The sequence below is a fragment of the Fusarium solani genome, assembly GCF_023522795.1.
Source record: "Fusarium solani strain SB1 chromosome Unknown bctg00000000, whole genome shotgun sequence".
In the NCBI taxonomy this organism is placed as follows: Eukaryota; Fungi; Ascomycota; class Sordariomycetes; order Hypocreales; family Nectriaceae; genus Fusarium; species Fusarium solani.
In genome coordinates this window covers 383,941-405,532 of record NW_027072157.1, presented here as the reverse complement: position 1 = coordinate 405,532, position 21,592 = coordinate 383,941, and the positions used below count along the sequence as shown (strand labels likewise).

The window sequence follows — 21,592 nt, the reverse complement described above, 5'->3', positions numbered from 1 at the left end:
GGTGACAATACGGGAAGCGCATGATTGGTGCACCAAAGGCTCAGCAAAGAATTTGGGTAACAGAGGTGTGGGCTAGATTGGAATGTAAAGGAGAGGATCATTGGACGTGAAGAGCAGCAATTTCTCCATTAGTGGTTTCATAGTACCTTGGATGAATAGAAGTGTACTTATTTATAGAATTATTCTCATTTTCAGCTTAAAGCATAAACTCGTTGAGTCGAGTTTGGCTTTACCTTGATTGTGTCTTCATTGGTGTTTCGTCCAGGTCCCCTGCATGGAAAATACTCGGCTAACGGCAGCCACTGCAGCCACGCATCAGCCACAGCGGGACACGATCGTCTCCAAAGTCGAGCCGCCTTGGTTTCAACTGTCGCCGACAACGACATCCAATATCAACCAGCGAGTAGCCGTGTGCCGTCTCGCCTGACAGAAAACCACCAGCTGCCACGTCTGTCTCGGGAAGCATCCCAGTACATGCTTCGGCAAGCATGACTGCAAGCAGGATTGCCTGGGCAACTCGCAGCCGTCGATATGCGGCGGCCCGTCGCGGGCGTACAGCAATCAGACTGCCGCTTGTCCAAAGGTGATCCTGAGTAAGTACCAACACAGCTCCTCCGCCAGGCATCCTGGAAACTTGGAAGAAGTCTCTTGCAAGTCTGCACCCTTTCCTCTTTCTACTTTTATCCTTTTTGGCGACTCTCACGCACTGGAAGACGGCGTTTGACAGTCGCGATATCACACGTCCTCTTTCTCTCAGCCTCGGTGGTGGCCCAGCTTCCACCTCGGGTTTACTTCGGGACCAGCAACCAATGCCAAGCGTTTGTCCTTGTTTGGCAAGTGCCGCCTGCCTGCCCAGCCTAGCAGGCAGGTGCGGGACAGTGGTGCTCAAAAGCTACAGCCAAGGTACCTCAGGCAGGTACCTCCTCACAGACAGATCGCCCTCGCCCAGACTGGCAAGGCAGAGCAGAGCCTGAGCAACAACATCAGCAGCACCCGCTAAATTTCTGCCACCACGATCCCTCGATCCCGCGTTTCCCACCATCAACAACATCCCACGACGACTCGACCGATCGGAAACCGCGTTCGAATCCGCATTCTTCCATCAACAGTTTTTTCCCACATTTTATTCCCGATTTTTTTTACGCGACTACTCCAACAATGGCGGGCGGAAAGGGAAAGTCTTCTGGTGGAAAGAGCTCCGGTGGCAAGACGAGTGCTGCCGAGGGTTCCAAGAAGCAGCAGAGCCACTCTGCGCGCGCCGGTCTTCAGGTGAGTTTTGGACACGATTTCAACCAGAGGAGGACGGCCTTGTTTCGACGATCGATTTGCGCGCATCCCAAGTCCCGCATACCACGCATATCAAGTTTCACGATCCGCCTTTCGACGCGTCGACCATCTCCGCACGGCAAGAAAAACCTTTTCATGACGACGGCGCATTCATTTATCGACTCTGCCGCCGTGCCTGCACCTATGCGACGGGTCAACGAGGGGCTGCCGATGTTCTGGGACGGATAGCGACATTGCTCGCGTGCGGAGCTGATGCGGGACACCGGGATGCGCAAGCAAAGACGAGTCGGTGTGCGAGGCTGCATCGCGCACTCTGGAATTCATCCCGGCGTTTACTGACCGCGCGTCTCCCAGTTCCCCTGTGGCCGTGTCAAGCGTTTCCTCAAGCAAAACACTCAGAACAAGATGCGCGTGGGAGCAAAGGCTGCCGTGTACGTCACTGCTGTTCTCGAGTATCTGACAGCTGAAGTCCTAGAGCTGGCAGGCGTAAGTTTTCCGAGTCACAACTGGTTCCTGATGCCCAAACTAACATTTCCATGACAGAATGCTGCCAAGGACCTCAAGGTCAAGCGTATCACGCCCCGCCACCTCCAGCTTGCCATCCGTGGTGACGAAGAGCTCGACACCTTGATCCGCGCGACGATTGCATACGGTGGTGTGTTGCCACACATCAACCGCGCCCTCCTGCTCAAGGTGGAGCAGAAGAAGAAGGCCAAGGCGCTCGAGGGTTAAGACGACGACTTGATCGATCCGGGATTGGTTTTTGCTTTGCTTGCTTGCTTGGGTCTTGTGGAATGCTGGTTTATGGGACGGTAATGCAGAAATGCTTTGATTCGAATTCGAAGAGGCGCCGCAAGATGGACGAATGCCGGCACGACAACGACAACGACGGCGGCTTGGATAGCCGAAGGAAGGTGCTTGCCCTCCGAAAAGGCACACGAGGAGTCTTGGCGTCAACTCAACTTACGCGAGAAGCCGGCGCCGATGATGAAAAGGCCCACGCCATGACGGGTCGCTGTGTGCCATTTTGGCTGCGAGAGCCGTGTACAGCAGCTGTGCGTACGCCTCGGCGTGGTGTATGAGATGAGGCATGGATCGTTGTGCTGATGGACTGGATTAGGTAGACACGGAGAATACGAGTTCCTGGTTGAGTCGAGTCGAGTCGAGTCACGGAGACGGTGAAGAGTTATGAGGTTGGAGTGCAATTGTCAATTCGCTGTATGATTGAGGTTTGTCAACTATTAATGAAATCCCGCTGTATCCCCTCTCAGATGACCTTGTAGCTGCTATGCCATGCTTCATGCCATGCTTCCTTGCTAAACGAATCTCACTCTCTTTGCTCGGTGAGCTTTCTGTTTCTCGTCAGTTACAACTATGAGAGGGATGGTTGTTTCACCCACCCCATAGGCGTTGATGATCTCATCATCGTCGTCAATGCTCTCTGGGCTCGTCATGGTGATATCTCCTTCGGTGTCCATCTCTAGCTCTGGTAGCAGGCGGCACAGGGGGGACTTTGGTTCGTCGTCTTCACACGGCTCCCTCAACCACCCTCCCACAACTTGGCCTCCGGGGCTCTTGAGACCCGAGGTCATTCTCGTATACGCAGCCCACCGCTCCCGATGGCACTGGCTGGGATAGTCGCAGTCCTTTTCGCACGAGTACGTCGCCTTTATGAATTTGGTTCTTCGCTCCTCGGTGATTTCGATCCTCCGCTTCCTCTTAAGTTGATTCATCAAGGCCTTGCGCTCCTTGCCCGCAGAACCTTTGAGCTCTCTTCCTGTTCGGCGCTTCCAGCCGCTCGGGTCTTTCTCGTACGCGCTTCGGAATCGACGCCAGTCGTTGTACGTAGTCCAGTGCTCATAGTCAAAGGCGCCAAGCGGGACCATGTTCGTCCTCATGATACGACAGCGGCGGACCGAGGGGGACGAGGGGGATTTCCCAATGTAGCCCGTCGCGGTGCAGTCGAGGCAGCGGCGGGTGACGGAGATATTGTAGTCGGTGTCGCAGCGCTCGCAGTGCCAGTACCACAGGGCGGGGGACTTGGAGGGGGGAGTAGGGGAGGGAGTCGACGCTGTGCTGTTCATGATGATGCTTTTGGTGTTGTAGACGAAAGCAGTAGACGAGGTTGCATTTCTAAGAGCTGTGTTGGACGAGAGGAGAGTAAAGATGTTCAGGTTCGGTGAAGAAGCAATTTATCTGTTATCGTTTGGAACGTTGATGGCTGAAGAGGTGCCTGAACAAACGAGTGAAAGGATTCCCATGAACATTGTCGATTTCGGGACCTTACTTTGCTGATAGGCCTTTGTTTTTCGACAATGAGCGCACTTCCTTGATTGGAAGGGAAGCGAGTAGAACAAGGATGAAAAGCTGTGCTGTTCCCAAATAGGAGATATGTTTGAGTCGGGAAGTGTGCTTTGGTCTGGTAGTGGTCGAGGTGAAGTTGGCACTGGGTCGTCACTGCTCAACGGCCTGTTTTCGCGTGATGATATCTTATCGAAGGAGCACATCGACTCAAGGGGAAAATATACAGAATTTTGTCCTTGTTCATTTTGCAAGGCTGGAGTTTGGGTAGTGGTTTGCTTCAGCAGTTGTATCATTAAGAACAGGGCGGTCGAGGAAACTCGGGCTGCATGCAACAAGATCAGTAGACTCACGATTGTACATTTGAAGTCATCTCGAATTGTACTTCATCCTGTCCCTTTAAGCCAACAACACCCACACAGGAACGTGCGAAATTGACACGGATGAATGTGCAGCGCACCTCGTGCGTCAAGTGGAGTGCCATGATTTGAAGGCTGGAGCATGTAGTCTCTGAATCGTTTGCTTGACACGGTGATTCTTTCATCTCGAGGTTCTTTTTAGACGACTTCATGGCCCGGTCAATAAATTATTAGGTAGCTCGCTGCCTAACAATGGCGAGCGAGTTTCTAAACAAAGCCCTTGTTATGGATGGCATTTTATTGACCATCAAAGACGCTTTTTAGCAACACGCACCTTTCATCCATACGTGTAAAGTTTCGATTTTACCTATGAATACAAGCCCATCTGCAGCATGACTTTCAATTTCACGGCCTTGAACCTCTTTTTCAAGTGGTGTGTTCCTGTGCAGATGCCTCGACCTCGAGCCTCAACCACGGGTTCCCGTAAATCTTGGCGCGTTTTGAAAGAACTTGCCTTGCCCAAGTAGAAGTGCCCTTATCTTGGGGTCTTTGAGCGAGCGCCAACGGAGTTCAAGTCGTGATTCCCCAAGTTCAATCATGTCGCACTGGACATGCACCATTATTTACTCTCGCTGCGACCATCTTGGAACAATCAAACATGACCCTGGGGACATCGTTTCTAAAACGATCTCTACTGAATTCCATTTTAACCTTTCTCTGGCATCTCATAGTTATTATGAAACCTTTCGGTCTCTAAGCGTGATTCCAATTCGACACTCATGGATCCCTGGATGCATGTCCATTTCATGTATAGGGTGCCTGTACATCCATCTCAATATATTCTTCCGAAACTGTTAACGCTTTGGCAATACCTTTTTTTGTCAGGTACTAACAAACGTCTACTAAGGGTCTGTAAACGCAGGACCTCCATGGTCAGACCAGAGATCACCCTTCTTGGGGTGAAGCCATTCCCAATTTGAGATAGAACGTCATGACCCCGAGAGCATTCGGTATATAAACGGGAGCTATCACAGCAAACGCAGTAATAAAGCACATTGCATTACCACATAAATCTTTCTTGGTCGAGTAGTAATTGAACCTTTCGTCGATGCAGTCATTGTCCCTATTCAGCATCAACTGTTAACATCCGTTGACCAACGCTTCATCTTCACGACAATGGCATTCAAACGCCCTCGAACAGCATTAAGCCCCTGTAATATGTTCCATCCCAAATTCATTTCTCATCTTCATCTTGTTCCATCACAGGATGTCATCTCGGCCAAGCTACTCCAAGCCTCAGGGAGTTTCCAAGTGTCGATACACCACCTCGGCCTTGCCAAAGGGAACTGCAACCTTGCAAAAGGGGATCGTAAGTATCTCTTTAAAAAGGAATTCCATTAGCTAATTATGTCTTCGTATTAGACTCGAGGAACAATGGCGGACGACGAAAACACCAAGACGCAGGCTGAAGAAGATCGCCTTCTCATGCCACCTCCCCCTCGACCTGCCACTCGTCGAACTCGATCCTCTCCCAAGAAAGCGTCTCCTCAGAAGACTGCCGAATTTACCATGAAGCTCCGACCTCGAAAGAACAAGAACAAGGACAAACCCGAGCCTGTCGCTACCACCACCGACACTGACACCAACACCGGCACCGACGCCACGGATGCCAACGACAACACCGACACTAAGAAGCCAGAGGATGACACTAAGGAGTCGGAGGACGACACCAAGAAGCCGGAGGATGAAGACCTTCCTCCCCTCAAACCCCTCAACTGGCGGGAACGCCTTCTTTTCCTGGCATCATGCCCACCCCCGAGGAGGTAGAGCTCTGGCGCGAGTTAGCGCCTCAGGCGGGTGATCGTATGTTGACTGTCGACGAGGTTGACAAGCTGTGCGAAGAGTTCTACAAAGAGTCGCGAGAGTAATTCCGATTAGTCTTTGTGAGCCTGGCAAGGGACGGAACTTGGTTCATGTCATCATCAGGCACAGGGGAAGACAAAGGATTGGGGGTGGAGATCAGTCCATTCTTCATAACAAGTCGCTGGCATTATCCAACAAGATAACAAAGACAGGGCTTCAAAGAGCCGCCAATAAAACTCGTATCAATCTCATGCTTTGCCCTCACGGTCGCCATCGGTGACCAGGGTGCTTCCAGTCCAGATTCGCAATCGTCTCGGGGCTCATGCCAGCCAGCTCCTGCTCCACGTTTCGCTTGTCTCGTCGGTTGTTGTCCCACTTCATCCACAGGTAGCCACCGATGCTTAGCATGAAGATCATGCATCCGCAGGCCAAGTTAAGGCCGTTGCCAGTAGGGAAGTGAGGGGCATCCTTGACGAGGTAGGACCAAGTAGCGATGAGACCTCCAATGTTGCCAAACATGACCTATATGATGTTAGTATTCAGCAATTCTATAATGGGAGGCCTGAAAACTCACGTTGAGACCAATAGCACTGCTTCGCGCAGTGTCGCTCACCACATTGGCACTGATATGGGCGTTGGTCATGGTACCCAGCACCATGCAAGTGCTCGCAATCATGAAGCAAGCGCCGTACCGAACCTCAGCCACCTTGGATCCAAGGAACATGGCGTAGCCAGCAATGACCGTCGGCGCCGAGAGAATGATGAAGATCTGGCGCTTGTCGAGGTACCAACTGAGAGCTGGGAAAGCAACAGCAAAGAAAGCACCGACTGCGTAGGGAGGCACACTATAGAGCTGCTTCTGGACGGTGGTGTAGTCGGGGTAGATAGTTCCAACGATGGTCGGGAGGAAGAAGGCGAGACCCTGGACAGTGATGTTGTTGAAGAGGAAGATGAAAGCAATCTGGACCGTGATTGGGTTGGAAATACCGCGCCAGAGCTTGACCCGGTCGATGCCATCAACGACTTCGGTCTGGGCCAGACGCTCCGACTTGACTCGAGCAATGCACAGCTCCTTCTCCTCCTGGGTCAGCCACCAAGCCGTCTCAGGTCGGTCAGTCAGGGAGAAAAAGGCGATGAGACTGAGGCCAACGGTGATGATGCCTTCGATCGCAAAGATCATGCGCCAGTGGTGGAGGCTGCCAAAGTGATCAAGCTTCAGGATTCCACTAGCGAGGAGACCTCCAAAGGCACCAGCGAGAGGAGCCATGACCATGTAGAGCGACAGACGGAACGTCAACTCGGCGCGCTTATACCAGCGGGATAGGTAATAGGCGATTCCCGGGAGCATACCGGCCTCAAAGATACCCAGGAGAAACCGTACACCACAGATGGCGGCCTGACTATGTACGAAGGCGGTGGCGATACTGACGATGCCAAAGAGGAGCGATGTGAGAGGGAGGAACCAACCAGGACCCATCCACTTGCAAGTAACGGTGGCGGGGATTTCGAAGAGGATATACGAGATGTAAAAGACAGAGAGGATCTTGTTGTAGTCGTAACCCTCAAGCTTGAGATCCTCAGTGAGTCCGGCGATACGCGCGTTGCCTGAGAGGTCAGACTCTGCAGTCACAGCATGAGTTGAGTGACTCACCAATATTCGCTCGGTCGATGAAGCAGAAGAGGTAGAGAACCGAGACAGTCGGCACGGTCATCAAGTCCAGCTTCCATCGTAGTTTACGCTCGGCGACGGGGTCGAACTGGACAAGTGAGTTGCCGTAACTGAGATATTCGTTAGCGGCGACACCAGGAGACTCGTGAATTCAACTCACGCATCAGTAGCTGCGCGACCGTGTCCGGCAGCATCATGAACGGTGCCACGAGCGAGGTCCTCGACTCTCTCAGACTGGTCGTCGAGACCCTTCTCCTGGTCCCTGTCGGAGATGGTCATGATGGTCTGCAGCGAGACTGGGAGGAAAGAATTGGACGCTGGCGACAGAGGGATGACCCTGAATCGGTGAGTCTTGGGAGCAAAACTCGGGGGTAGAAGTGGAGGTTGAGTGTCCAAGTGTTTGTCGAGTTACAGATCTATCCAAGAGGAGGAGCAGACAGGGTCCTTCAAATAAAAACCAGGCCGGCGCCCCGATAGCAGCTTTCGGCCCTCGGTCTACCGTCTTGGGATTAAACCCCAGTCAGTTCTCGAGTCGAGATGTCGTTCCCCTCACGGCAGAACTAACGAAAACAATGTGGTTGCGACTTGATTCACCCCCAGTCCAGCCCTGGTGCGTCTGAGTTTTCCCAATCTCGCCGTTAGCTTCGCTTGGCTCCCCTCCCCTTGTCGTGGGGACCCTCACCCTCCACCAGGGTTGTCTGGCTCCCCCGCAAATTCGATCTATCCGGGCCACAAGTGGCTTCATCCGCCAGAGATGAGGGAGCGTCTGAGGATTTCATTGGGGGTGGGCTGGCGTCACATCTGTCCTCCCTCAAGGTTTCCCCCGGGCGTTTTCTTGGTTCACGGCATCTCCCTCGGGGCCGTCGATCTGAGCTGGGCGTCGACAGGGACACTGGCTCTCCACCGTGCGACGGGGGAGGGATTGGTTGACTCGGGGATATGGACGCGCGTGTGGTGTGGGTTCTCAAGAATGAGACGACGCATGTGTTGCCATGTCGCAGTTGATATTTGCTGTTTGTGCACTGCAGCCAGACGGAAAGAGCTCGTGCCTTGCTTCTTGACAGCAGTTCCCTCACAACCGAGTCAGCCCAAATCAAGTGATGCCCGGCAAGGTTCCATTGCACCAAGGCCCAGTCACAGAGTCTGGCCCTAGGTAGCGTTGGACTGGATGCGGGGAAAGTGTTGGAGATGAAATGGATGGATGACAGATGATGATGGCATCCTTCTGAAAATTGTTTAGCCACAAACTGCGGTAGCCACGTGGGTTAAGCTTAAGCGCAGGAACTACCCAGCCAACCTCCTTCCCCGCGCGAAGAGTACTGGCGGTCTCCAGCAAATTAAGGGCGCGAAAAATGTACCTCACTTCTCCAGGAAGGTACATCGACTCCAACTTCTCTTGCCTTCCCTCTCTCCTCTCCTCTTTGACAGCTCCGAACTGAGGTGCCCACATTCGGCTCCGTGTCCGCTCCGACATCCGGGGCCGGGCACGCACAGCCAACAACAACAGGCTTTCCCCAGGTTTTTTTTTTCCCTCATCCCGCATTCTAATCTGTCCACAAAAACAAGAACGATTAGAAATCTCCCTCGCTAATGAGATTGATTCCCCTGTACCCCAGATTTCTGGGGTAATTCGGCCAGATTCTGGAGCGCCCTGAAGGAGTCGGGGGTGGGCGCTTGAGGGGCCGTGGTCCGTGCCAAGAAACAGTTCGGCAGTTGGAGTCGGCAACAGGAGCCTTCTCTCTTTTCTCGGACATTTCACCGTGAGCTTCATGCAATATTCCTCTGGGGCCCCGGATGTTGTTCTGATATGGCAAGACGTGGCTTGCTAGTGGCAATGACTTGGCCTAAGCAGCTCCATTATACCCCAGTTGATGACACTCATAACTTGGCATCGTCGTGATGCTCAGTATCGTCCCAGATTCATAGTTGACACACCATCATCGCCACATTAACCCTTCGGCTGTTGCAGTCGGCTGCTATTCATATCGTCGAGTACAGTTTTAACTCGTCTATGCACTTGATGCCATCTACCTCCTTTTGACCAGTCTACCTTGAATCTAACCCTGTCATACAGTTACGGTACACTTCGTCTATCTCTAATCCGTCTTCCCCTGTCCTCGTCTTCACCACACCCCTGGGATCACTGCCCACTTCTTTCCCACCTTGTCCTCCCCAAACCTCTCCAAGTACCAACGCTTCCCCCTCACCGCCCGCGGCAACATGGCAAATATCTCGTTGATGAGGAACGCCCTCGCTGGAGCGCACCCCCATCCGGCTGCCATCCAGAACCCAGCCCACTCCACCCATTCGCACAGGTAATGCGGGTACAGCATATACCTAAACAAGCCCGCCTGCGGGATCTGATAGTGCTTCTTCACGCTCACTTTGCCCTCGTCGCGCCGAGCCCGTTGGGCCTCCCGTCGGCGGATCTCTCGGAGTTCCTCATCGTGAAAGAAGTTGCCCGACAGTCCGAGATAGAAGATGAGAATTCCAGCAGAGAACTGAAGGATGGATGACTGCGAGGCCCATGCTTCCTCAGTGGTTGGGCCGTAGGCAGCAAGCCAGGAGCCCAGACAAGTTGCGTTGAAGATCTGGAAGCTGACCCCAAGCAGCCACACCGCGATGTGAAGTGGTGACATGGATGGTTGGAGATAGGGGAACATGACCGCGCGGTAAGAGTAGTGGATTACCTGCGTGTTGTGTTAGCTATCCCCTCATAAGGCGCCACTGCACGATCCCGAGGTCCCAAGCTAGTTTCGGCTCCCCCTAACGGCAACGGCAACGGGCACGGGAAACCTACAAACAAACCCGCAAGCACCTTATTCTGCCAAGGCAAATCATCGATGCCGTGCTGCTCAGGAAGGGTCTTCATGAGGTACGCCAACGTCAGGAAACCTGGGGCCTCCATGGTCAACCAGCCTATGCGGCCTGGGAGGTTCAGGCGGCTGGCCACCGATGTCTTGCCCATACCATACCATTTGGTGAGCCATTGGATTGAGCCGACCTATGGGCACTGTCAGAACATGTGCGGTGCAGGAGCACGTGCTGTGCCACTCACAATCGGATAAGAGATTTGCCAGATTTTGAGGATGAGGTCGTAGTGCTCCCGGGTGGGTGGTAGCCACCCTTCAACGATGGCCATCTTGACAGTCAATGGAAACCGACACCGCAGCTGTGCAGGAACGAAAGTATTAGTACAGAAGGCGAACGTACTGGAGTTTCTAGGTTAAGAAATTCCAGCTGATGAGAAATGTGTTGTGTGGTTAATGACACTGTAATCTTTTGTCAAAGCATCCATGATGTCAACCGACTGGCTGCTGGGCGACGTCTATTTTGACGATTGTCACCGCCTGCCTGATTTAGCGGAAGAGTCGGGTGCTCTTGGATCTTGTCAAGCTGGTCGCTCTTTGCAATACTTTTCTATTGCGTAGAAAGAGGTCTATTAATCTGTCCTTCATAATGATCACGAATTGTTTGTCGCTATGAAGTGAAATGTGGTGGTGGTCACCTTGCATATGGGCGCAGATCCCTTCCTTCACCACACGACCTCAGGCCGCTGTCAGAACTTCACAACTTTTTTTTCCTCATGTGTAGCTAGGTAGTTGAGTAACATTGGCCTTTTTCTTTTTTCTTTTTAGCAGCATATAGACTTTTATCTATTAATTGTTCTTATCTCTCTCTCGGCCTATGATGGGAGCTCGATTCTCAGTCTCGTCTACGCCGTTCAAGATCCATAGAATCTTGGCCCAGTATGAGAATGGCAATGGCCGATACAAATATCGCTTTAACTAGACTTTTTGGTATTTTAAGTAAACAAAATGAAAGATCAGTGGCAACTATACCTTTATACTGCGATTGCTGTAAGGATTCATTAACAAGCACCATTCGGTCCTGCAGTCATCCCTCGTCAAAAACAATCTCAGTTTGTCTCAGAGAAGTAGGGACATTTTGGTCACCATAGTGGCCTTCCATGTCCCTGAACTTTGCCAATTCAACAGGTTGGCCGAATAGTGACGAGATCCACAGTCATTCTTACAAGAACCCAGCGTCGTAAACCTGAACCAAGGGGCGGTAGAGGTTACTTTTGCTCCAGTTGACCATACTCGGCCATCCTCGTCACATGTTCCGTGCTGAAACGTGGCGAGGGAAGGGGTCTTTCTGTTTCCAATGAGTCTCTCGGTATCTCAACGATCTGGGAGTTGGTGAGATGGTGATGAGATCCATGATCCAAGCCCCGCCCGGCTATTCATCCCAACAGAGTCAGAATCCCCGAGTGTTGGCGTGCGAGTTGTGCGAACATATATATAAACACTCTAGACACTGACCAAGAGTGTTTTGTTGTCCCATAAAACCCCCAATTTTGAAAACATTGAGGGGAAAGTAGCCCTGGCATCTGGGGTGGACGATGTTCGAGACTGGAAGCTATATATATACCAGCACGGAAGCACTGCTGGCATACATCCGATCGTGTTAGTCTAAATATCCCAGAGAAAAACTCAAGGGAGGCCTATGAGGGCGAGGCCGGAAGGGAAGCTGAGCATACCTTGCTGCTATGCACGTTGTAATCATACACCCGACATTACAAGCCCATGCTCCTCGGTCTCGAGTTAAAGATGCTTCAGGATAAGAGGAGCCGTGACGGTCGCTCTTCAGGTTAGGGGACAAGTGCCTTGGGTGGAAAGGATGAAGAGTGAAAAGAAACCCAGGGGACATGATTCTCAAAGTCTGATGAGGTCACAGTGAATGAAGAAGGGGAAAAGGAGTAAGAGATGACTTGCGAGAGAAAAATTGCCGCTCTTCGTGTTAAGGGATGAGTGCCTTGGAATGGAAGGATGAGGAGTGGAAAGAGACGCATGTGATCCGATGATCCAAGTCGGTCCAACTTTGGCGATCTTCGCCTGCAAAGGCCTTTGGGTGTAGGGCTATGAGGAAGGGGAGTATTCCTCCAAGGTACGCGCTTCTTAGAATCACATGCTTGAGGAAGACTTCGTAGTCCAGCAGCGTGCTGTTGGGTCGATGAAAGGTTCGTCATCTTTCTATAGATGCGGTGGGATTCATGATCCGCGAATCAGCATGCTACAAGTTGAGAACAGGCTAGAAAACTCCAGGGGAATAAGGGGGAGTGCGCCAGGTATATATATATAGGAATGGAACAGGGTATAGAAGCAGATATTACTACTGCGGATGGGGCCGGAGTGACGAGGGCGAGGAGAACTGAGGAAGGGAAGAAGAATATTGGAGGCGACATGGTGAATTTATACTTCTAGGTAGAGTGATTTAAGCATGGGTTGCGAGTGATAATATGGCTTTTGGGTCTTCGTTTGCGTCCTGTGTGCTTCATCATTCACTCGTCCAACAACGTGAGCAAGCTACAGTCGTCAGGAGAAGGAATATGGCCGCTTGCCTAGAGACAAGCGAAAGTATCGACAGAGTATACGGAACTTGAGGTTTGCTTCAAAATGATTGACAAGCATGGCTTTTGAAAGGATTCCAACATGATGCCATCAGTTGCTTCATGGAAGGACAATTGCCACTGTTCAGTTGATGTGATGCTGGCTGATATCAGCATTTTTTAAACCCCCGCCGCATTGCCTGATGGCATAACTACGCTCTTTGGCGAGTGCGAAGGATGCGATTGATGTTTGAGACGTGATGGAAGCAAGTTTGCCAAATGATGTGTGTAATGCGGCTTCTCGCGACCCTGAGCAGCCAACTTGGAAGGAAGAGGGCAAATATCTGGACAACGAAGATGTACCAGGCCATGGTGACATTTCCCCGTCGCTTTGAGGGTTTCTAAAAACTAAATGAGTTCTCGGAGGTTGCCATGTCCTTCTTCTGATTCGCTCCATGGGAGGATGTGAAGGTAGGACCAAGCCATCACTTGAACGCAACCAGACATTATATGTTGGACACCACGTCCAAAAACTGACTTGGTAAAACAATGAGAATGCAGTAGAAAGAACACCTGGGGAATTGCCCGAAAATGCAAAAAGAAATGCCTGTGTATCACAGGTGGCTGGATCTCTCCCGCCGGGAATTGAACCCGGGTCTCAAGCGTGACAAGCTTGCATACTGACCACTATACTACGGAAGATGACAGGCGTTGAGCGCCTGTTGTAGTGGGGGGCTGTGATTGAGAAGGTGATTTTGGGGATTATATAGCCCACTGGCTGCTAAGGTGGTTAGTGTCTTGCTATCACCAACTGACTTCTTGGGTGTGCTATCGAAGTTGTTGGAGATCGAAGTTCTTTCTGATACTCTATTTCATATGAATTAGATATTTGCTTCCCTATCAAACTTTTATCATTCAACACCTGCATCTCTCGGTACAACCATCCGGCGTCCATGGCTTGAACCTTGAACTTTGTGGATCTCGGTCACTTACACCGAACTCCGGCATGTGAACGGCCGAGATATCATTCGCGAACTCCAATTCTTGACGAAAAGACCTGCAATTGGGACAAATTCCAGCCTATAGATTCAACTGTTACAGAAGCACACAATAGATCCTTCATGCAAGCCATATACTCCAAAGCAAGACATGACTCTGCCCGTTGCTCGGATCTCCAAGGTCCATTGCGGGGTAGCTTTCTGTACCTCCTAGCTTGGACCCTCCGCTGCGACAAGTCTCCAGGACAGAGTCTCCAACAAGAGAGCTCGAACGAGCATGGCGCCGAAGCATCCGCTGATGAAGATGGCACAATTGGTTGCCCCGCTCGTTTCTGAGTCGGAGTTGTCTCCTACGCCCTACGTACGTATCTCAAACTGCCACCTTACGTAGAAGGGCAGGTGGCCATTGCGGGTATGTAGGTTGCCTTTGACTCACCTGATGTCTGCTTGACCATTCTTCAACCTCGCATCTCTCTCTCCTCCAACGTCAGATCAGCGATTGCACAATGGCTACAGCTTCTACTATCCGTCTGGGCACCGCCTCTCCGGGCACGCAGGAGTCTACGCCTGCCACCATCGCCCTCATCGACTCCATCGCCCAGCGCGCGGCTGCTTCCAACATCGACATCCTCCTCCTCCCCGAGGCCTTCATCGGCGGGTACCCCCGCGGGAGCAGCTTTGGCTGCGAGATCGGAAACCGCAGCCAGGCCGGCCGCGACGAGTTTGTCCGCTACTTTGAACAGGCCATTGACCTCGGCGACACTGTGGGACCGGGTGGTGGAGGCGCGGGTGTCAAGTGGGCGAAGAGGCAGCTCGGAGGGGATGACGATCAGGTCCGTGGAGATGGCTCGCGTGAGGAGCTTGAGCGGATTGCGAGAGATACGGGCGTCTTTATCGTTGTTGGATGTATCGAGAAGGCTGGTGGAAGTCTGTATTGCTCTGTCGTCTACGTCTGCCCCAAGGAGGGCATGTTGGGCAAGCGTCGCAAGGTGCTCCCTGTAAGTTGTCCCACGATGGTATCGCAGATACTCACTTACACTCGCCAGACCGGATCGGAGCGCCTTATCTGGGCCCAGGCTTCCCCGAGCACCCTCCAAGCCGTCACCACTATCATCCGCGGCGTTCGCATCAACCTCGCTGCTGCCATTTGCTGGGAGAACTACATGCCTCTTCTGCGCCAGAGTCTCTACGCCCAGAACATCAACCTGTATCTCGCCCCCACCGCCGATAACCGTGATGCCTGGCTTGGTCTGATGCGTACCGTCGGTGTTGAGGGACGGTGCTTCGTTGTTAGTAGCAACATGTGCATTCCCAAGACCGGAGGTGAGACCAATGGCACTGCGCCGGCTACTACGAGGGGAAGAAGGAATTCGACCCTCACTGAAGATGGCTTCGAGATCGCACTGCCAAAGTCTCCCACACGCCGCCGCCGCAAGTCTGTCTTTGACGAAGATGGCAACGAGATTGTCCTCTGCTGCGATGAGGATGGCGAGACTCCCGCTCCTCCCTCGACATCAAGTCGTTCCCAGACCCGCAAGACCGAATTCCTCTCGCGTGGCGGTTCCTCGATCGTTTCACCATTTGGCGACGTCATTGCTGGGCCGCAGTGGGAGGACCCTGACGGTTTGATCTATGCTGATGTCGATTTCCGTGACTGTATCAGGGGTCGTCTGGATCTTGATGCTGCTGGAAGCTACTCGAGGAACGACGCTTTCAAGTTCAGTGTTGAGGGATTGAATCTGGATCCTCTGCCGTATTGAGAGACGTGATAGGATAGTTTTGTATACCAGATTGTATAATGCCATATTACGACTGATCTATATCACGTTATTTGTCGTGATGTCTTATTTCCAAGATGGTCTGGTAATCTCAAATATTAATTATCTAATGGCATGTTACGCTTGCTATCCAATGCTATGCCCCATGAATATCCTATGCTTCTATAATGTGTCCGGTACCCTTGCCATCAACGCCAGTTCAGTCATGAAAGGACTTTCACTTTGAATCATCACCAGGTGGTGTATGCCGTCGTGTCTTTTCAGCCGCCTCCAACACCTTCCTTTCAGCTTCAACCTCCTTTCGTTGCCTCTCCAGCGCCGCCTGCGCAAGAACCTCCCTCCGGCTTAGACCCGCGGTTGTAGCATTGCTAACTCCGCCTAGGACGAATTCTCCTCCTGTCCAGCCTCCGTGATCTTCCTCAAACTCCTCCTCATCCACGCCTGAGATGGTGTATCTTGATGTCTCTCCGATCGTGTGGCCTCCCGACTTCCAATCAGCCGCCTGAACCTCTCGTTCGATTTGGTGGCATAGATCCCAAAAGTTGCGATCGTGAGGTCCGTGGACGTTATGTGCTAGCTCGTGGCAGAGAGTCTTGCGGATGGTCTTGTAGTCGCGATATCCATCGTGGGCATCCGTCCGAAGTCGTAGCTCAATCACCTCGCCCTGGTTGCGATTCAAGCCTAGAATTCGACTTGTCCCTTCGTGTGTTGTTTGTGTATGCGACAGAGGTTCCATCTCTGTCAAGAGTCCAACGGTAAACTTGTGCTTCTTCATCGCAGCGCGGATACCTGGGTCCTCCTTGAGTCGCAGGAGCAGTTTCTGGCTACGATCGGGATTTGGGAGTCCTTGTAGAGGTCGGACTTGGAGGAAAGTGTATTGCGAATCCTCGGCAGTCTTGCGCGTAGGCGCATGTCTTGCTCTGCTGCGCTGGGCCATGCGCGCAGCGTTGCGCTTTGCGACACGCTCAGCCATGTCCTGAATCTGCTGTACTTCGGCCGCGGGAGCGCCCATGAGGGTCAGGGGTTTCCCCTTAAGGTCGAGGAGCGGCATGTCGGGGTTTTTGAGTGGGAATTTGAGCAGTGGACATTTCGGGGCGAGGATCTTTTGGTTCGCGACAGGGATGTCGAGGCTGGCTTCGATTTCGTGAAAGAGGTCGGTGACGGTGGCATCTTCGGGGAAGGAGAGGTCGTAGGTGATTTGACGGTGCTTTACGGAGAGGGTGAGCCATGCGGACTCGGAGGTTGAGGCGTCGTCTGCCATGGGGGAGTCGGCCATTGTGGTGATGAGTGGCGATAGAGGGGTTGGTGTTGCGATGGTGAGATTAGATTGAGACGTTGAGATGATAGATTCGGTTTGTATGTTGTTGAGATTGAGTTTTAATAGATAAGATGATAAGAAGGCAGAGAGATTCAATAAATATGTATTCACATCCGGCCAGGTTAAAGGTAGAAGTTGTTCCTACCATGGTGTTCGGCCAAGTTCGGCGTTGCTTTGTAATACGTCACTGCCACTGCCTGGAAACCCCGAGACACCAGCCTCACCACGGCTCACGATGACAACCACCAACGGAGATAGCGATCCGACTATTCGCGATGAGAATTGACCGATAAACCCGACAAATATGATCAATTACTGGCTTGGTCATGCTATGAAAGCCGTTTTGGATACGATAATACAAGAAAAAGGGATATCATGGAACACCAAAGATTAACAAAGACAATTATCGCGATGCCCTGCTCACCCTGCTTCGCTGCGAATCATCCCAGCGCATCGGCGCATGGTTCTCGGCTTCTATCTCGCTCAATGCCGTCTCAATCTCTTCCATTTCGGCCATATCCTCGCCTTCGGCCCTCAGCTGGCTGGGATCACGCATCGCGGCCGCCCTCACCTCGATGAGCCTGTTGACCTCTGCGAGGATGGCATCGCTCTCGGCGAGGTGTCTGTTGCGCTCTGCGAGAGTGACATGCTCCGAGTCGCCATCGTTGCGCATCGTGATCTTGAGGCTGTATAGCTTACGGAGGAGGGCAGACGCTTCTTCTATGTCGCCTACCCAGGGCTTCTCGACGGCTGGGCCGCTCTCCTCGACAATGTCGCGCTCTGCGGCTTCGAGTTCAGACTTTTTGTCGCTGTAGTAAAAGTCTTTGAGCTGCTGGCAAAACGCTCCAAATTCTTGGGCGTCCTTCTCGTTGGCAGTGACCTCTGTCGTCCTGGTGCGCGTGCTGGTGGCATCTTCACCAGTCTTTGTGCCTGCGGCCTCATCATCATCCTTTGGCGGCTTAAGATCGTCAAAATTGTACACGATCCAAGCCGCCATGAAGAGGATGACGATGCCGGACGCGACGCCAAAGATGATCTTTTCAGTGTCGCGGCTGCCGGCTTTGCTCTGGGCCGCGTGCTGGATGAGGATGGCGTCGTCCGAGATGTTGTAGCTGCTGTTGAACTTGCCCGGGATGGCTACCAGCTTGGCAGGGAGATAGCCGATGCCCCATTCCTCGGTGCTCCGGTTCATGAGCTCAACCCAGAGGGTTGTGTTGGTTGTGTAGTAGTTGAGGCCATCCCAGGACTTCATGATGCCAGTTGGAAGTAGGCAAGTTGAGATGGATTGTCAAAGATGGTATTGCAGTATCAAGTGAAGACGGAGTGCAAAATACCCTCTCTCATGATAAAAGAACTACTCACAGAGAGTGTAGGCGGGCTAGGCAAACTGGAGAGCCGCACTCGGCTGTGCTACGAGAAGCCCCTCTCGCACCAACAAGGCTGTCATAAAGGCATATCCCGTCGACACACCCACACCCCCGGGAAGCCTAGAACCTTGGCGATAGCAATTTCCACAACCGCCCGCATCTGCAGGCGTCTCTTTTCAACCCTAGAACTGAACCAATAGTCCAGACCTGCAGACATTGCAGACACTGCCTCGTTTGTGTGCAAGTCCGACACCCTTGAGGGGTTGACTAGACTATCGCAATATCTCCCTTGCCGCGAGGCAACGAGGCTTGAAAGTGCAAGCATGGGTTGAGAGAGGTACGTAGAGATACAATGGCTTGATACAAGTTGATACATTGACGCTGAACTATCCAATAGAACCCCGGTTCCTTTTCCCTGCATGCATCTAGCTAGCCCTACAGCTACATGAAGCCATCCTCTGCAGCTCTCGGGTTGAAGACGTGTGACTCGTTGAGGAGCGGCTCCTCAGGCTCCCCGTACTCTGCCCTCTGAGTCGGCGTGAGCTGGATGCTCGCGCGGTCCTTTGTGACTGTGATTTCGAGATCCATGTCAAGTTGGTACCATCCTGACGAGCTGCCGACCGCCTTCCACTGGTTGGGCTTTGGTTGCGGGAGCTGAAAGTCCCACTTCTTGGCCTCCCTCTTGCCTGCTCCGATGCGCTCGATTGTCCTGCCTGATTGTGGTGTTAGTGCTATCACAGGTGTGATGGGGCTATTGAAACTTACCTGGCGTTTCGTGTAGGTTTGTCGGCGGTTCGTTGGCATACTCGCCAATGTAATCCCAAGTGTCAAAGACGACTGTAAGCCGGCTCGCAGGGTTCATGCGCTTGGGCAGTTTCCTGACGATGCGCTGCTTGACGTAGAGTTCGTTCTCGATCAGGTCGCCCTTTAGTACGAGCCACTTGATGTTGTTTTTAGCTCGTGCCTTTCCGTCATGAGTGTCCAGATACCGCTGCTCGGGCTCGTGGGAAAAGTTTGCAAAGGGCTCTGCGAGGACGACGCCGATGTGGCAGGGGCTTTGATGGCAGATGGGGGCTTGACGAAATTCGCCGCCGCTGCTGAGGCCCATTACAACGCCTCCTCGGGCGACTGCAGACCAACTGAGAGGAGTCAGTACGGGAAGGTATTTTCAGAATTCAAGATTGAGCATACCTCTCCTTTTCGGGCCAGTAGAAGCCGACATCACGGCTCCTGGCAAAGTGTTCGACGCAATCGCGAAGGTATTTGCTTCCAGAGAAGCCGCCTGAGAGGAAGATGGCCTGAAACAGATTAGAAGCTGTTTCTCCTAGGTAGAGCCGGCTATCTTACCTTAGCCTTCATGTGCTTGTTCTCGACTGCTGAGAGCTGGCCCTCAATGAGGCGTAGAATCTCGGGAACAGACTCCCGGAACATGATCTCAAGATCAGCACTCGAGATGAGCAACTGCCCATCGCGAATTCCTCGCGCAGCATCGTTCCTGTTGCCGAAGCCATGAGGAAGGTTGAGAACTTTGATGTCTCCAGCTTGGCCGCGGGCCTTGCGTCCTTCAAACTCGTGCTTGATGAGTTGGAACTCTTTGAGGATGGACTGAAGACCGGTGCTCAGAACGACTTGGCCGCCGCTTTGATCTTGATCTCGAGCTTCAAGGACGCCTGGAGCTAGGGCGTCGTACTCGGCGCCTAGTTTGGCGGGGAGGTATTCGAAGAGGAAATACCTGTCGATACAGGTAGCACCACATTTGCCGCCTGGAACACATTGTTAACACTTGGTGATACTGAATGGGACAAAGACTTACCACTTGGACGGGTCACCTTCTTGGGCTGGAAGGGACTCAGACTTTGGACATAGTAGGAGACCAAATCCTAAAAAGTACGGTAAGAATACGCATTTCTCAATTGTCTGTGGTGTACTTACGACCGTGCCGCCACCAGCGTCGACAACAACGAAACATTCTCCCTACACAACGTTAGCGGTTGATCCAATGCCCCGGAAGGAAACACACACCTCTCGAATGTCCATGATACCTTCGCTCTGAGCCGCTTCAAGCGTGTATTGCGCACACGCTTCAGGTTCTGTCGTCAAGCGAGAGGTGCCGAGTTTGCTGTCTCTGAATCCATATTTGAATGCGGCATGTACTGCCTTGAAGGTCATGCTCCTTGCCCTCTCATCCCATTCCTGTATTTCAATTAGCCATTGCAATTGAATGGCAGTTTCCTTGGTAACTTACCGCTGGGTGCGTTACGACAATGTCAATGGGAAAGTCCTTGAGTTGACCTGGGGGAAGATTCTTCTCGACGGAATCGTGCGCCGCCTTGGCTACCTCGAAGAGATAGTCTCTAGTAACATCGTACGGGCCTTTTGTCACATGAATGGGAAGCCGAGTGCCATTCTCGATAGCCTCGCGCAAGATACGATCATACTTGACGGCGCACTTGAGCTTCTTGAGAGCGTCGAGCGTCTTTGGCTCCGGCAGCTCCAGCTTGGGCTGCCGGATGACGTACATGTTGTTCTCAATGTCCCATCCCCACCTCTGGCCGTGTTCAGGCGAGTAGGTGTAGAGAGAGGGGACTTTGTCCTGAATGTAGTCGGAAGCCCAGGCGCTGACGACTTGGATGTCTCTGAGCCTTGGTGGACTTGTTCCGTTCACAAGAGCCCAGGCCACGCCTAGAGAGTTAACACCTGCAAAATTACAGTGGGAATTGGAGAAACTCACCAGTAAATGTCGTCCCAAAGTCGAAACAAAAAATGAAGCGAGGTGCCTCGCCTGTGGTGCCCTCGATGGGGATGTCGGGGCCAAGATCAAACTCATCCATTGCGGTGTCTGACTCTTCCTGAAAGACAAATTCTTGTGAGAAAGATAGCACGAAAGATTGTATTTCTTTTCAATCAAGGATCCGAGATGATTAATGGCAAGAGGATATAAACGGGCTACAATGCCAGCTTGGGCTGGGTGTGAGGCTTGGTAACTAGGGGGCGTATACCTAGACATGTATCTTTTCAGGCTCTCCAGCTGGTGCGCCTTCTCACACCTCCACATCCACCACAACCCGACACGCGGGATGAGGTTGAAAACAGGCGCCGGGGGCTGAGAGTGGCAATGTCGTCGACACATTTCTCGGGGTGCATTTCTTATCGGACAAGGGGTGCTTCTGCCTGCTTGTGCGGCGGCGGCAGCAGCTAGACGCAGCCTCCATGGAGAGCCTACCAGGGCTGTGACAGGCTCAGCCCGCTGCCCGTCTCGG

General features: G+C 52.5%; 9 protein-coding genes across 9 annotated transcripts; 3 read left to right on the top strand and 6 right to left on the bottom strand.

Moving 5' to 3' along the window:
- Positions 1 to 1,158: 1,158 nt before the first annotated feature.
- Positions 1,159 to 2,019, top strand: MRS44_000137 (uncharacterized protein; the record flags this gene model as incomplete). Its single annotated transcript, XM_046275248.2, has 3 exons — positions 1,159 to 1,269; positions 1,642 to 1,773; positions 1,831 to 2,019. 3 exons carry the CDS (start codon positions 1,159 to 1,161, stop codon positions 2,017 to 2,019), a joined length of 432 nt encoding a protein of 143 aa, XP_046129742.1.
- A 584-nt stretch (positions 2,020 to 2,603) lies between these two features.
- Positions 2,604 to 3,371, bottom strand: MRS44_000136 (uncharacterized protein; the record flags this gene model as incomplete). Its single annotated transcript, XM_065623665.1, has 2 exons — positions 2,604 to 2,639; positions 2,688 to 3,371. The coding sequence occupies 2 exons, from the start codon at positions 3,369 to 3,371 to the stop codon at positions 2,604 to 2,606; spliced, it is 720 nt and encodes a 239-aa protein (XP_065479654.1).
- Positions 3,372 to 5,214: 1,843 nt separating this feature from the next.
- On the top strand, positions 5,215 to 5,774 carry MRS44_000135 (uncharacterized protein; the record flags this gene model as incomplete). Its single annotated transcript, XM_046281429.2, has 2 exons — positions 5,215 to 5,316; positions 5,370 to 5,774. The coding sequence occupies 2 exons, from the start codon at positions 5,215 to 5,217 to the stop codon at positions 5,772 to 5,774; spliced, it is 507 nt and encodes a 168-aa protein (XP_046129744.2).
- A 297-nt stretch (positions 5,775 to 6,071) lies between these two features.
- On the bottom strand, positions 6,072 to 7,758 carry MRS44_000134 (uncharacterized protein; the record flags this gene model as incomplete). Its single annotated transcript, XM_046271224.1, has 4 exons — positions 6,072 to 6,332; positions 6,385 to 7,415; positions 7,462 to 7,589; positions 7,640 to 7,758. The coding sequence occupies 4 exons, from the start codon at positions 7,756 to 7,758 to the stop codon at positions 6,072 to 6,074; spliced, it is 1,539 nt and encodes a 512-aa protein (XP_046129745.1).
- A 1,844-nt stretch (positions 7,759 to 9,602) lies between these two features.
- MRS44_000133 (uncharacterized protein) lies at positions 9,603 to 10,621 on the bottom strand (the record flags this gene model as incomplete). The annotated part of the gene is made up of 3 exons (XM_065623652.1): positions 9,603 to 10,169; positions 10,298 to 10,483; positions 10,538 to 10,621. The coding sequence occupies 3 exons, from the start codon at positions 10,619 to 10,621 to the stop codon at positions 9,603 to 9,605; spliced, it is 837 nt and encodes a 278-aa protein (XP_065479653.1).
- Positions 10,622 to 14,375: 3,754 nt separating this feature from the next.
- MRS44_000132 (uncharacterized protein) lies at positions 14,376 to 15,629 on the top strand (the record flags this gene model as incomplete). The annotated part of the gene is made up of 2 exons (XM_046276926.2): positions 14,376 to 14,867; positions 14,916 to 15,629. The coding sequence occupies 2 exons, from the start codon at positions 14,376 to 14,378 to the stop codon at positions 15,627 to 15,629; spliced, it is 1,206 nt and encodes a 401-aa protein (XP_046129747.1).
- A 235-nt stretch (positions 15,630 to 15,864) lies between these two features.
- On the bottom strand, positions 15,865 to 16,923 carry MRS44_000131 (uncharacterized protein; the record flags this gene model as incomplete). The annotated part of the gene is made up of 1 exon (XM_046276927.2): positions 15,865 to 16,923. One exon carries the CDS (start codon positions 16,921 to 16,923, stop codon positions 15,865 to 15,867), a length of 1,059 nt encoding a protein of 352 aa, XP_046129748.1.
- A 445-nt stretch (positions 16,924 to 17,368) lies between these two features.
- MRS44_000130 (uncharacterized protein) lies at positions 17,369 to 18,217 on the bottom strand (the record flags this gene model as incomplete). Its single annotated transcript, XM_046275314.2, has 1 exon — positions 17,369 to 18,217. The coding sequence occupies one exon, from the start codon at positions 18,215 to 18,217 to the stop codon at positions 17,369 to 17,371; it is 849 nt and encodes a 282-aa protein (XP_046129749.1).
- A 556-nt stretch (positions 18,218 to 18,773) lies between these two features.
- On the bottom strand, positions 18,774 to 21,163 carry MRS44_000129 (uncharacterized protein; the record flags this gene model as incomplete). The annotated part of the gene is made up of 9 exons (XM_046275346.2): positions 18,774 to 19,045; positions 19,098 to 19,471; positions 19,524 to 19,630; positions 19,680 to 20,095; positions 20,146 to 20,212; positions 20,265 to 20,306; positions 20,355 to 20,525; positions 20,578 to 21,014; positions 21,064 to 21,163. The coding sequence occupies 9 exons, from the start codon at positions 21,161 to 21,163 to the stop codon at positions 18,774 to 18,776; spliced, it is 1,986 nt and encodes a 661-aa protein (XP_046129750.1).
- Positions 21,164 to 21,592: the final 429 nt, after the last annotated feature.